This window comes from Mustelus asterias, unplaced genomic scaffold (genome assembly GCF_964213995.1).
Source record: "Mustelus asterias unplaced genomic scaffold, sMusAst1.hap1.1 HAP1_SCAFFOLD_63, whole genome shotgun sequence".
Taxonomy (NCBI): Eukaryota; Metazoa; Chordata; class Chondrichthyes; order Carcharhiniformes; family Triakidae; genus Mustelus; species Mustelus asterias.
The window spans coordinates 1347830-1365430 of NW_027590128.1; the positions used below are offsets into that span (position 1 = coordinate 1347830).

Below are 17601 nucleotides of genomic sequence, written 5' to 3' on the forward strand. Positions count from 1 at the left end.
TTCTCCTGAAGGTGCTAATTCATGTTGATCAACAGATCCCTGCTCACTGCTTCCTGTCCAGGACACACACACCGTCTTCATGCCAGCTGCTCACATGTATATATATTTATTGGACTAAATGTCAGTGTAATTTCCAGATACAGGGTTATGAGGAAGACCACTCCTCAGGCAGTGAGCGATCTCGACCTGGCACTGGCTGCCAATGAGGGTGGTGGAAGCAGAGATAATTAATTATTTCAAAACAAGATTGGATGGAACTTGAAGGAAATAAATTTGCAGGGCTACGGAGATACATAGTGGGAATGGGATTAACTGGATTGTCCTATAATGAGTTAGCATGGATTCCAGTTGACTAATTGACTCATCTGCCATCATGGATCTAATGCTGGAAATATAGAATATAGCTATAGTTCCAAAGTACCAGACCAGAAATAAGAACAAATGACAGAAATATTATACTAATGTACCAAAGGATAACACTAGATGTATCCCTGTTGGTATGATCTTTGTGGAGACCAATTACCTTAAAGCAAATAAATTCCCAGAGAAACTCAATGGAATAAACCGAAGGACAACATTTCACATTTTAAAAACTTTTTCTGTAACAATCTAATTAAAATTATCAAACGGGCAACATAGTGGCACAGTGTTTAGCACTGCTGCCTCACAGCACCAGGGACCCGGGTACAAATTTGGCCTTGTGTAGAGTTTGCACATTCTCCCTGTGTCTGTGTGGGTTTCCTCAGGGTGTTCTGGTTTCCTCCCACACTCCAAAGATCTGAGGGTTAGGTGGATTGGCCATGCTAAATTGCCCTTAGTATCAGGAGGATTAGCAGGGTAGTACGTGGAGTTGAAGGATTAGGGCCTGGGTGGGATTGATGTCAGTGCAGGCTCGATGGGCCAAATGACCTCCTGTACTTTAGGGATTCTTTGAACATTGCTGAATCATGCAATGACATTCAAATTGTATTTGAATGCGCATGATAACTTTGTCATTAAATAGCTCAAACAATAAAAACAGATTCCACAAAATCACAAACATTTCCCCCTCAGTATATTTGGCTCTAATTCCAGTTACAGAGTCCCACAACTCTCTGTATTTCCCAGGGGGAGAAAGAAAGTGTTTTACTCACAGATGTTGGCCAGAGGGGGAAGTTTTCCTTTTTCTCTCAAAGACATCCTTTAGCTCTCAGTTTGACACATTTATTTGTCTGGTTAATAGGATGGCCTCCTATCTAATGTTCACAATTATAACGTTTTCCCAAGAGATGGATGACGTTTAAAGGAAGAGTAAATCAACTGAGGACAGAGATAGTATGGTCATATGGCACACACAAAATCATTTATGATTCTCTGAAGTTCATTATAATTATTTTTTGTCTTGAAATATATAGCAGCGTTGCTGTTTTATATTTCCAGCCACAGAGTCATTGTGGCACAAAATGAATCTATTTGGCAACTCAAGTCAATACCAACCCTCTGTAGAGAAAGTCAGTCAATTCCATACCTCCTCGATATCCCCATTTCCCTGAAAGTTTATTTCCTTCAAGTGTTCATCAAATTTCATTTTGAAATCACTGATCATCTCTTGTTGCACCACTCTCATCAGCAGCAAGTTCCAGGGCCTAAACAAAGTTCTTCCTCACTGATCCCTATCTCGCCAATCACATAACAGAGAGCTGTATATTACACACATTTATTATCCATTAAATATGCAAATGTATAAATATATACGGGCCATTTAGAACATTATATCTGTACCCGACTCTTCAAATGAGCATTTTGACTGAGTGCCATTCTCCTGTGTTTTTTCTCTCTGGGAAATACAGAGAGTTGTAGTAAATTAAATTAGTGCCATGAATTCTAAGGGAGGAATTGCTGGTGATTTTGTGGAGACTGGTTTTATTGAAGTAAAAAGTATCCCATCTATTCAAATGCTATTTGTCTGTCAATGCCTGATTCATTTATGTTGCTTTTATTTTGACTTTTACAATGAAACATTTTAAAAAGTGAAACCTCACTCATTTTATCCTTGGAATTGTCTGGAAATGTGTTTATTTTAGAGTTATCAGTTGGCTTGGGACGCCACAAGAAGAGATATATCCAGTGTTGTTTTATAGTACGTATTAGATCTAATATTTATATTTCAGTAAAATAATGTATTTATTATTTCCATTCTTGTAATCTGGTACTGCAGCGATGTTATACATTTCCAGTCATAGACTCCACACTTCAGAAGGAACTTGAGTCCATGTCAACTTTCTGCAAAGCGATCACTCAGCCCCATTCCCCTCTATATCTCCATTAGTGCAGCATGTTCATTTCCTTTGTGTGCCAATCCAATCTCATTTTGAAACCATTTGTCTCCTGTTCCACCATCCTCATAGACATTGAGTTCCATCGAAACATAGAAAATAGGATCAGGAGTAGGCCATTTGGCCCTTCAAGCCTGCTCTTCTGTTCATTATGATAATAGCCCAAACCCCCATATCCTTCGATCGCTTTTGCCTTTTAACTTTATGTCTCTTTCCATAGATAAAATAATGTTTGCCAGTTGCATGAGAAGAAAATGAGTTTTTTTCTGTTCTAAATCAATTTCACAGCATTTTAGGAGAGGGGGATTTGCAGTTGGTAAACAGAAATCAAATGTGATCTCAGACCTGATTGAGTCGACCAATTTATTGTAACCTGAATATCATTGTATTTTGAATATAGAAGGAAAAAGCACCATTCACAGTGGAGAGAAACTGTACACGTGTTCTGTGTGTGTGGACAAGACTTCACCCAATCATCTGGCCTTTCGGAACATAATTGCAATCGCAACAGGGAGATGGCTTGGAAATGTGAGGATTGTGGGAAGGGATTTGATTACCCATCCCACCTGGAAACTCATCGACGCATTCACACAGGGGAGAGACCGTTCACCTGCTCTCAATGTGGGAAGGGATTCACTACCTCATCCCATCTGCTGAAACACCAGCGAATTCACACAGGGGAGAGACCGTTCACATGTTCTGTGTGTAGGAAGGAATTCAATCAGTCATCCAACCTAGCGATACACGAGCGAATTCATACTGAGGAAAGGCCATTCATCTGCTCTCAGTGTGGGAAGGGATTCACTCAGTCATCCACGCTGCTAAATCATCAACGAGTTCACACTGGGGAGAGGCCATTCACCTGCTCCCAGTGTGGGAAGGGATTCACTACCTCAGCCATGCTGCTGAAACACCAGCGAATTCATACTGGGGAGAGGCCATTCACCTGCTCTGTGTGTGGAAAGGGATTTATTACCTCATGCACACTGCTAAATCACCAGCGAACTCACACTGGGGAGAGGCCATTCACTTGCTCCCAGTGTGGGAAGGGATACATTACTTCATCCAGGCTGCGAAAACACCAGCAAATTCACAAGTAACTATTGTGATTGGATTTTGCAGTTAATCATATTCAGACTGAACCATGTTCATTTGGGTCCGTTTCTGCTGAATTGAAAAATAACTCCAGCTCTGTTATAGGTGTTAATATAATTGGCTTAGAAGGAGGATTTGGGGTCAGGATACTCACACAGAATATCAGATCAGGATTGGATGGAGCTGCACAATTTATCGTAACCTTAACAGCAGAGAATTTTGAACATGGAAGGAAACAGCACCATTCACATCCACAGTCACATTAGGGAGAAACTGTGTAAATGTGGAGACTGTGAGGAGAAATTCAGTTCCCCGTCAGAGGATTCTGAGTGTCCTGGTTCATGAGTCACAAAAAGCTAGTAGAAGGGTACAGCAAGTAATTGGGAAAGTTAACATAATGTTATTGTTCATTGTGAGGGGAATTGAATACAAAACAGAGCTTATGCTTCTGCTTTACAGAACACTGGCGATTTGGAATATGATTAAAGTATTTGTCTCCTTATTTAAAGAAGAATGTAAATGTGTTAGAAGCAGTTCAGAGAAGGTCTACTAGACTATACCAGAAATGGGAGATTGTCTTATGAGGAAAGACTGAGTAGCCTGAGCTTGTATCTGCTGGAGCTTAAAAGAGTAAGAGGCAATTTGATTGAAATCTTTTTCAGTTCCTGAGGTATTTTGACAGGATCGATTTAAAGAGGATGATTTCTCATGTGAGCGAATCTAATACTTATTATTGAATACATTATTGAAAAATAAAATGTTGCTCAGTTGACACAAAGATGAGAAATAAATGTTTTCTCTTAGAGGGCAGCGAGTCTCTGGGTCTTCCTCAAAAAGCATTGGAAGCAGTGTCTTTGAATATTTTGAAGGCAGAGCTGGATAGATTCTTGATTAACAGGGGGTAAAAGGAATGTGGATTTGAGGTTACAATCAGATCAACCAGGGTCTTATTGAGTGGTGGAGCAGGCTAGAGGGGCCGAGTGGCCTTCTCCTGCTCCTAATTTGTATGTTCATATTTGTGTGGAAAGTTATCACAGTATTGCTGTTAATAAACAAAGCATAGTTATAAATGTTAAGTTATACATTGTTATGTAAAATAAATTCAGTTTGTGTTCGACATGAAGAGTGTTGAGCTTTTTTAATATCTCAAACACAATTTGGATCCTTTGAAGGTCTCTTTCCTCTGTCTCCTCCATCTTCACCTCCAGTGTGAGGAGCTCATGGAACTTCTTTGTCATTAAGATTTAGACAATGTAATCAGCTGCCTCTACTGCTTCCCTCCCTTCCCCTAGCCCACCGAGCCAAACTCTTTCTAATGACCCCCCTTTGCTGTAGCCCTGAATTTGATCCTTTGTTTCAATTCTCTCCTATCTCTCCTTGTATCCTCTCAGAGTATATCTTTCCAGCAATCCCACCTCCTCCCTCGACCTTATTCCCACTAAACTGCTCCTCACCCAACTTCCCTATTTTCACTGATATCGTTCATGGTTCTCTCCCTTCAGGTATTCCTATGTCCTTCAGTTCTGCCATCATCACCAGCACCCTCCCCCAATGAAACCAACCCTTAACTCCCAATATCCTTGTAAACTCCCGCCCCAATCTCTAATCGTCTTTTCCCCTGGAACGTCCTTGTCACCTCCCAAATCCTGTAACTCCATGTTTCAACCCTCCAATCGGATTTCTGTCTCTGCGCCAGTGCAGACACAGCTCTCTCTCACTGTCCTGCTCATTCTGTCTGCAATCAGCCCAATTCACTGATGCCTGTAAACAACTCCCTCAGTTATTTTACTTTAAACAAGACTTTTAACCACTGGATAAGACGTTCTCCCCATGTCTGTGTGGGTTTCCTCCAGGTGCTCTGGTTTCCTCACACTCCAAAGATGTGTGGGTTAGGTTGATTGGCTATTCTACATTGACCTTTAGTGTCAGGGGGATTAGCAGAGTAAATGGGTTATGGGGTTAGGCCTGGGTGGGATTGTTGTTGGTGCAGGTTCCATGGGCCAAATGGCCTCCTTCAGCACTGTAGGGATTCTATCTCAGGAATCTTATATAATCAATTGAAGGAAGCTTATTTAAAAGAAAAATACTTGTCAATATAGAATGGAAAAATATACTTAACAGAACAGACTTTTATAATTTATGTTGGTTGATCAGGCTGAAGATGTGTAATTCCTCGTTTCCATTTTTAACAACAGTCCTGATGAGAATCTTGTTTTGTTGACTTCCAGAAACATAGAAAATAGGAGCAGGATAGGTCATTTGGCCCTTCGATCCTGTTCTGCAATTCAAGATGATCATGACTGATCCCCTATCTCAACATTATTCTCCACTGATCTCCCCAAACTCCTTGAGGCTTTTAGAGTCTGAATATATCTCAGAAGGTAAACAGATATATTTCTAATGTTTTGGCCTCCACAGCCTTCTGTGCTGGCGAATTCCACAAGTTCACCACTCTCTGCATGAAGAAATTTCTCCTCCTCTCACTCCTAAACTTCCCCATATCATATTTCATATATTATAATCATATTTGATTTCAGGCATTATCAAGATCTTTGTTTTAGATGGTCTTTTATTTCCTAAAAATAACACAAATTTTCTCTGACTTTTTTTCCGAAATTAACCCAAATTCAAGTAGAAATATTATTGTGAAAAAGAAATCGTTTTTGACACTGGGGAACCACCTGGCTGTTAGTTGTTAGTTTCTTTTTGTTCTGACAATGTGATTATTCCCTTAAACTTTCCCTTTGGATGTTCAAATCAGCCATTCATATCAATTTATTTAGTCAATTTCAATTTGAGGAATAATCTCTTAAGATAAAAGCAAATTACTGTGGCTGCTGGAATCTGAAACAAAAACAGAAAATGCTGGGATCTCAGCAGGTCTGACAGCCTCTGTGGAGAGAGAATAGAGCCAACATTTTGAGTCTAGATGACCCCCCATCAGAGCTCAATAATTACACTCAGCCTTATTGACTTTAAATGGTGATTTACATCAGAGACATAAACGTTTGCAATCAGTTTTGAGGTAACTTCCAACAGCTGAACAATGCAGTTATGTGGGATCAGGATATTGAATTCGATGATCAGCCCATTGAATTTGATGATTAGCCATGATTATAATGAATGGTGGAGCAGGTTTGAAAGGCCAAATGGCCTACTCCTGCTTCTCGTTTCTATGACAGCGCATTCCACATCCGGAATTCAGCAGCATTCCGACTTCTGTGCCGCCATCACTTCGTGCCTGATAATACATTCATTGTCACCAATTAGCAGCAAGGGCGGGTTGTAGACCTTCATTTTGCTCAATGAGTGTTGGAGAGTGGGATGTCTAGTGTTGTAGACTGCAGGCAGTGACCCAGAACAAGGTCACGGCCAGCACTTTAAAAGGCTCCCTGCATGGGACAGTGTCAGCTGACTCATCAGATGATCATTCGAGTGGATTAACTAGACAGAGAAAAGATGTGGGCATTTTCCAGTCTGTCCAGTTAAGTGCATTAAATTGTTAATCTCTGCAAACCATGCCAGTTTTCAGAGGCAGTAATTTTAAAAATCAGCAATATCTTTTGGCACTGAGGAGTTGGACATTGGTTACATATTTCCAAATGTCTGTGCCATTGGAGCAGGGGGAGAGGGGAACCAGAAGGGCCAAACCAGCCTTGAGGCTGCCCTTGGTGTCCTCCTGCATGAGGCTGCCTTGGTGTCCTCCTGCATGAGGTTCATCATTGACATGGCCAGCTCATGTCAACCGCTGGCAAGACGGGTAAGCCCAGCCACTCTCACAGATACAGAGAGAATGTACAAACTCCCCACAGACAGTCACCCAAGGCCGGAATTGAACCTGGGTCCCTGGCGCTGTGAGGCAGCGGTGCTAACCACTGTGCCACTGTCCAAATCTTTACAGCTGTATTTAACAAACTCTTTTGCGAAAGGGGCGTCACAATCAAATCCAGTTATAACCCACAGGTACCAAACCCAAACCCACGAATTTTCACCCCAGTCCCAGGAGTTTGGAGACCGGCTGAATAATGGCAGCCGCATACCCACAATCCACGGCGCTGGGGAAACCGCTCTATTCGCCACGCAAGCAGGCGACCCCGAATGCGCATGTCCAGGGGAGAGGGAAGGTGCGCATGTACGGAGGAGGTCCCACCCACCATTATGTCGCGTGAGACATTCACCAATGAGAATAGTTGGAGGACCGGAAGCCCTCTGGTCCTCCAGCCAATCAGAATGCTGTCTTTGTGACAATGCAGATTGAGCTTCATGTAGACAGAAACGTTCTTCTGTCTCTCCAACATCTGTGAGTGAAACACTTTCTTTTCTCCCCCTTTCCATTTCTTTTCTCATTCTGGGGGATTTTGGGGACTTGCAGCAACTGAAGGGAAAGGAAGTGAATCCAGGGAGGCTGCAGACTCTGGTAAGGTTGCCCCAAGTCTTTCTCTTTTAAAGACATTAACATTCTTTAGCTCCCTCAGCTTAATACATTTATTTGTCTGGCTAAAAGGATGGTCTATATTCGTAATGGTCACAATTAAAGGGGTGGATCCCCAGGAGATAGCTGATATTAAGGAGACAGTAAATTAATATAGGACAGGGATATGTCGAGTGTTGTTCTATGATGTGTATTAGATGCAGGGTAAGAATGGCGGGAGAAAGTAAAGAATTTTCTATAAAAACTAGAATTGTCTTTTCTGAATTTCTAAGTTGCACTGACAGTGATGAATTTTGGAACTCATTTTACAGAATATCAGAATTGGACTTCTCAAAACAAATACTTGTGGTGATCTGCCAGATTAACTTGATAAATCGGGACCTGAACAACATCAGCCTTTGGAATCTATAAAGAGAAATATTTCTCTGTTCTGTCTGCTTCAAGAGATTTCAACCATAAGTGTGATTGGAAAACGTGGAGACACAGACATGAGTGGGTGTTCCTGTGCACTGACTGTGGAATAAAGCTTCAACCAGTTACACAGCTTGAAAAGACATCACTAGTCACTATTCAGGTTTTTTATGTATGGACAAGGCTTCAACTGACTGTCAAACTGGGAGAGACACATGGACACCTACACCATGGAGAAACCATGGAAATGTGGAGACTGTGGTAAAGGATTCAATTTCCCATATCAGCTGGAAACTCATCAACGCAGTCACACTGGGGAGAGGCCGTTCACTTGCTTGGAGTGTGGGAAGGGATTCGCTCATTCATCCTCCCTGCAGACACACAAACGAGTTCACACAGGGGAGAGGCCATTCACCTGCCCTGAGTGTGGGAAAGGATTCACAAGTTCATCCCACCTGCAGACACACAAGCGAGTTCACACTGGGGAGAGGCCATTCACCTGCTCCGATTGTGGAAAGGGATTCAGTGATTCATCCAACCTGTTGATGCACCAGCGAGTTCACACCAGGGAGAGGCGGTTCACCTGCTCGGAGTGCGGGAAGGAATTCACTCAGTTATCCCACCTCCAGTCACACGAGCGCATTCACACTGGGGAGAGACCATTCAGCTGCTCTGAGTGTGGGAAGGCATTCAGTGATTCATCCAACCTGTTGAGGCACCAGCGAGTTCACACTGGGGAGAGGCCGTTCGCCTGCTCCGAGTGTGGGAAGGGATTTACTGATTCATCCAACCTGCTGATGCACCAGAGGGTTCATACCAGAGAGAGACCATTCCCCTGCTCAATGTGTGGGATGAGATTCAGTGATTCATTCAGTCTGCTGATGCACCAACGAGTTCACACTGGAGAGAAACCATTCACCTGCTCTATCTGTGGGAAGGGATTTAGTCGCTCATCCCATCTGTTGATGCACCAGCGAATTCACACTGGGGAGAGGCCATTCACCTGCCCCGAATGTGGGAGGCGATTCACTGATTCATCGCATCTGTTGATACACCAGCGAGTTCACACTGGGGAGAGACCGTTCACCTGCCCCGATTGTGGGAAGGGATTCCCAGATGCATCCAATCTGCAGAAACACCGACGAGTGCACACTGGGGAGAGACCATTCACTTGCTCTGATTGTTGGAAAGCATTTACTCAGTCATCCCACCTGCAGACACACCAGCGAGTTCACACCGGAGAGAGACCATTCACCTGCTCTCAGTGTGGGAAGGGATTCAGTAATTCATCCAACCTGTGGGCACACCAACGAGTTCACACTGGGAAGAAACCATTTACCTGCTCTGTGTGCGGGAAGGGATTCACTCGGTCATCACAGCTGCTGAGACACCAGCAAGTTCACAAATGATGACAGGGGTTGGATTCTGCTGTTATTGCTGCTGTTCATCATGTCCAGGACTGAACCATTTTGGTGAAGTTTCTTTCTTTCTTTGGACTGGCTGGTCTCTCAATGTTGATTCCAGTGGGTTGATGCACTTTGAGCCTGGGAGAGCACATTTCTACTGAAATGATCCACAAAAGCTGATGAAGGACATTTATTTTATCTTGGATAGTAAATAGTGCTTTTAATAGCACTCCAGGTAGATCTAAAATACATTTGTCTCTGTTCCATTGAGTCTACAGCACAGGGCCAGGCCAGTCGGCTCAATCAGTCTACATCACTATTTATGCTCCACATAAGTTTCCACCCACCCCTCTTCACCTCCCCCCATCAGCATATCCTTCTATTCCTTTCTCCCTCATGTCTGTATCGAGCTTCCCCTTCAATGTATTCATGCTGTTCACCTCAACCACCCGCTGTGGTGGTGAGTTCCACATTCTCACCACTCGCTGTGATAGTGAGTTCCACAGTCTCACCACTCGCTGTGGTGGTGAGTTCCACATTCTCACCACTCACTGTGATAGTGAGTTCCACAGTCTCACCACTTACTGTGATAGTGAGTTCCACAGTCTCACCACTCGCTGTGGTAGTGAGTTCCACAGTCTCACCACTCGCTGTGATAGTGAGTTCCACAGTCTCACCACTCGCTGTGATAGTGAGCTCCACATTCTCACCACTCGCTGTGATAGTGAGTTCCACAGTCTCACCACTCACTGTGATAGTGAGTTCCACATTCTCACCACTCGCTGTGATAGTGAGTTCCACAGTCTCACCACTCGCTGTGATAGTGAGTTCCACATTCTCACCACTCGCTGTGATGGTGAGTTCCACAGTCTCACCACTCGCTGGTAAAGAGGTTTCTCATTAAATCCCCGTTGGATTATTGAACCCCTTCATAATCTTAAAGACTTCCATCAGATCACTTCTTCGTCTTCTCTTTGGAGAAAACCACCCCAGCATTCAAAATGTGTCAAATTTAGACTCAACCTTTAACAATGATTTTGATGCAGGGACTGAGTGTAATTATCCAACATTGTGGGGAAACAAAAAAAAATTGCATTTCTATAGCACCTCTCACAACCACAGGGTGTCAGATGAACATGTGAATCAGGAGCCTGTTCTGCCATTCAACATAATCATGGCTGATCTAATTGAAACCTCAACTCCACATTCCCACCTCCCCCTGATAACCTTTCACCACCTTGTTTCTCTATCTATCTTTGCCATTGTCCTGAAACATTATACAGTGAATGAAGTTCTGTGAATTGTAGTGACTGTTGTAATGGAGGAAATTGCAGGCCTGAGTCATCAAATTTAGTTTTAAAATTCAATCACTTTCATACCATATTCATTGCTATAAGTAACAAGGTCAAGGAAACCATTTTAAAATCGAACATGTGGCTTCTAACAGTCTGTTCACCTTCTGTCACTGGCTTTATTAGCTACAAATTGATTTTATATGTAACATATGATTATTCAGTAATGAACCTTGAATAAGCTGTCATCAGTAACTCAGTGTAATAGACAATTATATAAAGGGTAGATCTTTATTTTAAAATATTAACACTGAATAACCTGAAATGTTTCCAGAAACCGCAGAGCCGGCAGAAGTTGTTTAAAGAAAGAAATTATTTTATAATTTTGATAAGCTACAGGATATCATATTCTTCCAAAGTCCAGCTGAAGAATAAGGTTAATTGTTCAGTCTGGTCAGGATTAGTAAGGAAGAAAGCTGTTGTCTTTCGACAAACTGTCTTTTTGAACCAGTCTATCTTGTAGGAACCAAGTTTATTAACTAAAGATTACTGTATTAATTAGCTCGCAGTCAGTAACAAATAACTGGAGAAGTAGTGAGATTTAATTGAGTTACAGTTAATAAATCGATAAAGAATGTCATTTTTTTGTTTATCTATTAGTGTCACAAGTCGGCTTATAGTAAAAGGCTGAGTTTTATTTGCTGTAAAAACATATCATCTGAATTGCTGTGTATGTGAAGAATGTGCAATGATGATAAATGTACTGGTAAGAGAGACCTTCAAGCTCTGATTTGTCTCAGAATTTGAAATTGTCTGAATACCTGATTGTATAGAATCAGATAAAGGGTTAGTATGAAACTGTGCAATTGTATTCCTGTCTGAGATAATGAGAGAAGGTGGTGTCAGTAATTGGGGATCCGGTTAAATTAATCTGGTCACCAAATTGACCAAGTGTCATGTCACAATCAGCCCAACTCTGATGTCAGGTAATGGTCACTTTGGGGATAAAAGTAGAGATTCCCAACATCTTCCCTGCCAGCCAAGTACTGAATATTCACAGGGTCGAGTTCCAGGTAAATTATTGTCAAAGAAGGAACCAGACTTCTGAGGTTGAAATCCACAAGAATTCCTGTCAAAGAAGGAGCCAGAGAGGGTTAACCTTCGACAGACTGATCACCCACATCAAGCTGTAAAAGCCAATGTTTGAAGTAAACATTTCTTGTCGAATAAACTTATTTTTAAAATTTACCCACCGTAGATTCCTGCTGTTGCCTTAATTGGTTAAAATATTCTTCGATCCAAGGTGAATTTGTTAAATGGCAAGTTGGGGGGTGGCTGAAATCAATTAAAATTCAGATATCAAGATCAGGGAACACAAATCTGAAATTAAAAACTTGCATTTAGCATCGTTCAGGACCACAGGATGTCCCAATGCACTTTCCAACCAATGAAGCAGCTTTGAAGTGTGGTCATTGTTGTAATGCAGGAAATGTGGCAGCTAATGTGTACACAGCAAGATCCCAAAAGCAGCAACATGATCACGAGCAGATGATCTGTAGTGATGTTGATTGATAAATATTGGTCAGGACTCTGGGGATAGCCCCCCCCTGCTCTTCTTCAAAATCATATCCATGGTAACATCTATGTCCTTGAAGGGGCAGATGGGGTACTTGGGTTGGCATCTCATCCTAAAGGCAGCAGCTCTAATAATGCAGCACTCCCTCAGTGCTGGCACTTTGAATGTTGGCCTCAGGTCAATGGACTGGGATTGGAAAGAACAATCTTCAGATTCGGAGTGAAGATTTGATTTATTATCATCACATGTATTAGTGTACAGTGAAAAATATTGTTTCTTGCACGCGATACAAAGCATGCCATACATAGAGAAGGAAAGGAGAGAGTGCAGAATGTAGTGCTACAGTCACAGCTAGAATGTAGAGAAAGATCAACTTAATACGAGGTAGGTCCATTCAAAAGTCTGATGGCAGCAGGGAAGTCAGTTGGTATGTGTCCTCAGACTTTTGTATCTTTTTCCCAACGGAAGAAGGTGGAAGGGAGAATGTCTGGGCTGTATAGGGTCCGTGATTATGCTGGCTGTTTTTCCAAAGCAGCTGGAAGTGTAGACACAGGCAATGGATGGGAGGCTGGTTTGTGTGATGGACTGGGTACGTTCACCACCCTTTGCAGTTTCTTGTGGAAGCGTGTGGATCCACTGCGCTGTGGCTGATACAATAGACAATAGACAGGTTCACAAGGATGTTGCCGGGACTTGAGAAGCTGAGTTACAGAGAGAGATTGATTCAGTTGGGACTTTATTCCCTGGAGCGTAGAAGATTGAGGGGAGATTTGATAGAGGTGTATAAGATTTTGATGGGTATAGATAGAGTGAAGGCAAGCAGGATTTTTCCGCTGAGGCTCGGGGAGAAAAAAACCAGAGGGCATGGGTTAAGGGTGAAAGGAGAAAAGTTTAAAGGGAATATTAGGGGGGGCTTCTTCACGCAGAGAGCGGTGGGAGTGTGGAATGAGCTGCCGGATAAAGTGGTAAATGCAGGGTCACTTTTAACATTTAAGAAAAACTTGGAACGGGTTCATGGATGAGAGGGGTGTGGAGGGATATGGTCCAAGTGCAGATCAGTGGGACTAGGCAAAAAATGGTTCGGCACAGACAAGAAGGGCCAAAAGGCCTGTTTCTGAGCTGTAATTTTCTATGGTTCTATGGTTCTAATTCAAAGTTGGAAAGGGAAAGTTATTCTTCGCCTCCAGTGCCTCAATGTCAAAATAACAACCTCATACAAAAACAGGTATTGAATGCACAAATGTTGAAGAGTTTGTTTGGAGCCACAAGTTTCAAGTTCCCATTTCAGCCTGGGGCACCTTTCTCTCTCTGTTGCTCATGTTAGTGACAGCCAGGTGACGGAGTTGAGAGCTGAATTTCGCTGAGAATAACAGGGCCTGAGCTTCAATTGGGAAGCTGCCCTGGGCGTTGCACTGATAGAGAGACAGGAAGGTGCTGGAGGACTGACTGGGAAATGGGCCTCCAGCCAATTGGGGCAGGAGACGGGGCGATTGGGGCAGATGGTGATGGAACCCCTGGGGTTCAGTCCATGTGCCCAAAGTGTGGAGTCACAGTAACAGGGTGCAGAGGAGCTGAAGAGAAACCATTTGGGCCCAGAGTATTGTGAACATCCTTTTATTCTATAGAATTGGGATTCGGGGTGTCCATTAGCCCTTTATTCTCTTTCCCCAAACTCTGAAATGTTTGCCAGTGATAACCCTTATTGGTGACAGTGGTTAGATTTTATTCAGTATCAATAAGAGCTGACACAGTCTAATGTCTGAGCAGTCGTATCAAAGTGCAGCAGCATTACCATTACACTCTGGGTCGAAGCAGCATCTCCATGGAAATGCTCCCTGGTTGCCTCCCACAGTGCAAAGATGTACAGGTTAGGCAGATTGACCAATGCTAAATTGCCCCATAGATGTCCCAAGATGTTATGGTTCGGGGAATTAGTGGGGTAAATGCGTGGGGTAATGGGGCTAGCGTGGGAGGGGTGTGTCTGGGGAAGATGCTCTGACAGAGAGTCGGTGCAGACTCGATGGGCCAAATGGCCTCCTTCCGCACTGTAGGGATTCTATGATTACCATAATTACCACAATCAGTTCCAGACAGGAAACTTAAACCTGCTGTTTCACTCTCACTCAGGAACAGATCCCAGTTTTACACCAATCTCTGATTTGACGGCATGTTTCCAGCATTCACTGTTGTTCTTCCTGACTCTAAACACAGTTGTAAAGGAGCCTCTGTTCCGTGCCGAGGAGCTCTGAACCATGGAAGAGCAGCTGGGACACATTTCTTACACACCTCAGGTTTAATCCACACATTTAGTCCTCAATGTGATCAACAGCAGCAATACAGAGAACTCCAACCTCTGCACTCACTTGTGAATTTGCTGGTGTGTCAGCAGGTTAGAAGATTGAGTGAATCCCTTCCCACACATGGAGCAGGTGAATGGTCTCTCCACAGTGTGAGTGCGCTGGTGTTTCAATAGATGAGATGAATAAGTAAATCTCTTCCCACACTCAGAGCAGGCGAATGGCCGCTCTCCGCTGTGAACTCGCCGGTGTGTCAGCAGTGCGGCTGATCGAGTGAATCCCTTCCCACACTCAGAGCAGGTGAACGGCCTCTCTCCAGTGTGAGTGCGTCGATGTCTCAGCAGATTATCACTGTTTTTAAAGCTCTCCTCACAGTCAGGACATTTGAAAGTTCTTGCATCAGAGTGAGTGCGCTGGTGTCTCAGCAGGTTGGATGAATTAATGAACCCCTTCCCACACATGGAGCAGGTGAACGGCCTCTCCCCAGTGTGAGTGCGCTGATGTACAGTGAATTCAGATGATTTCCTGAACCCAGTCCCGCAGTGAAAGCACCTGAATGGCCTCTGGTCAGTGTGAACACGTTGATGGGACATCAGGTCCCCAGAACTTTTATAGCCCTTCCCGCAGTCTGGGCATTTAAAAGGTCTCAGGTCAGTGTGAACTCGCTGGTGTTGCAGCAGGTTGGATGACTCTCTGAATCCCTTCCCACACATGGAGCAGGTGAATGGCCTCTCCCCAGTGTGAGTGCGCTGATGGATTTCCAGCTGGGATGGCCAGTCAAGTGGATAGAGCTGTGAAGAAGGCCTATAGTGTGTTAGCTTTTATTAACAGGGGGTTGGAGTTTAAGAGCCGTGGGGTTATGCTGCAACTGTACAGGACCTCGGTGAGACCACATTTGGAATATTGTGTGCAGTTCTGGTCACCTCACTATAAGAAGGATGTGGAAGCGCTGGAAAGAGTGCAGAGGAGATTTACCAGGATGCTGCCTGGTTTGGAGGGTAGGTCATATGAGGAAAGGTTGAGGGAGCTAGGGCTGTTCTCTCTGGAGCGGAGGAGGCTGAGGGGAGACTTAATAGAGGTGTATAAAATGATGAAGGGGATAGATAGAGTGAACGTTCAAAGACTATTTCCTCGGGTGGATGGAGCTATTACAAGGGGGCATAACTATAGGGTTCGTGGTGGGAGATACAGGACGGATATCAGAGGTAGGTTCTTCATGCAGAGAGTGGTTGGGGTGTGGAATGGACTGCCTGCAGTGATAGTGGAGTCAGACACTTTAGAAACATTTAAGCGGTTATTGGATAGGCACATGGAGCACACCAGGATGATAGGGAGTGGGACAGCTTGATCTTGGTTCCAGATAAAGCTCGGCACAACATCGTGGGCCAAAGGGCCTGTTCTGTGCTGTACTGTTCTATGTTCCTCACATTTCCATGGTTTCTCCATGGTGCCAGTATCCTTGTGTCTCTCCAGGTTGATGATCAGTTGACTACACACACTGCACATGTACGGTTCCTCCCTGCTGTGAATGGTGTGATGTTTTTTCAGGCTGTGTAACTGGTTCAAGCTCTTTTCACAGTCAGTTCACTGGAACGCTGTCACTCGGGTGTGTGTGTCTCGCTGCTTTTCCAGTCACACTGATGTTTGAAATCTTTTCCCACAGACAGAACAAACAAACATTTCTCCTTCCACATTGATATTCAGGTCCTGATGAATCGAATGACTGTCAGATCTCAATGTGATGTTTGATTTAAGTTTCCCACCTGTCAATCCTCCCATCCTAATCCCCTGTAAAAGGAGTTTACAGAAGTTATCAGTGTAAATACAGGATAGAAATTCAGAACAGACAATTCTAGTTTGGATGGAACATTCTTTCCTTTCTTATTCCCTCCAATCATATGGTCCAAACGAACTGAAAGACAAAAATCAACAACCAAGCATCAACAAAACCAAAGGGAACCTTCCGAACTGAACCAGAAAGTTCTGACCAGTGTGACTGATCCTTTTATGTGACTCGGGCACTAGGACCCAGTTAAAAACAGAAATCCTGAATCCCGTCCACTCTCTGTTGTGTGACAATGGGCGTCACCAAGACGTCAGCGCATGCGCTCTGCCCTCCGCTGAACTAAGATGGCGGCTGGTAACCGGGGTCTTCGCCCCAGGAGGACAAACCGGAGCTGCAAACGCGGAACCTGCAGGTCCGTATTCGCGGTTTGAGGCTTTCAGCAGGTATTTAGAAACCCTCCCCGTTCACCCGCCGACTCCATCGGCCCTGCGCGTTTCCACACCTTCACCGGCTGCGGATCAGACAAAAGGATCCTCTCTCCCCTTCGCCATCACTGACATCGCGCATGCTCCCGACCATGTTCGGTACTGCGCCTGCGCACTGTTCCCCTATGGTGTGGATAGGGGATAAAGAACAAAGAACAGCACAGCACAAGAACAGGCCCTTCAGCCCACAAGCCTGCGCCCATCACGTTGTCCTATCTAAACCAACCGCTTATATCCCTCTATACACCGTCTGTTCATGTTTCTATCCAGATAAGTTTTAAATGTTGCTAATGTATCTGCCTCGACCACCTCACTTGGCAGTGCATTCCAGGCCCCACCACCCACTGTGTAAAAAAAACGTCCCCCCCCGTGTCTCCACTGAACTTTTCCCCCCCTTACTTTGAATTGTGCCCCCTTGTGATTGTCATTTCTGTCCAGGAAGAAAGCTTCCAACTGTTACCTTACCTACGCCCCTCATAATTTTATAAACTTCTATCAGGTTGCCC

The 17601-nt window shown here is 43.9% G+C and overlaps 3 protein-coding genes across 3 annotated transcripts in view; 2 read left to right on the forward strand and 1 right to left on the reverse strand.

The window, feature by feature from the left end:
* Positions 1-16376, reverse strand: part of LOC144483379 (uncharacterized) — a 148681-nt gene extending 132305 nt beyond the window's left edge. Inside the window, exon 1 of the mRNA XM_078202101.1 lies at positions 16320-16376. The gene's annotated coding sequence lies outside the window, so the exon portion shown is untranslated. The remainder of the gene's footprint in view (positions 1-16319) is intronic.
* The window catches only part of LOC144483340 (uncharacterized), a 67866-nt gene that overhangs the window by 40132 nt on the left and 10133 nt on the right, over positions 1-17601 (forward strand). Inside the window, exons 4-5 of the mRNA XM_078202056.1 lie at positions 2750-3403; positions 8475-9650. Of these exons, the coding sequence (XP_078058182.1) occupies positions 2750-3403; positions 8475-9650 (1830 nt within the window). The remainder of the gene's footprint in view (positions 1-2749; positions 3404-8474; positions 9651-17601) is intronic.
* The window catches only part of LOC144483343 (uncharacterized), a 263183-nt gene that overhangs the window by 19469 nt on the left and 226113 nt on the right, over positions 1-17601 (forward strand). The gene's annotated exons all lie outside the window — the stretch shown is intronic.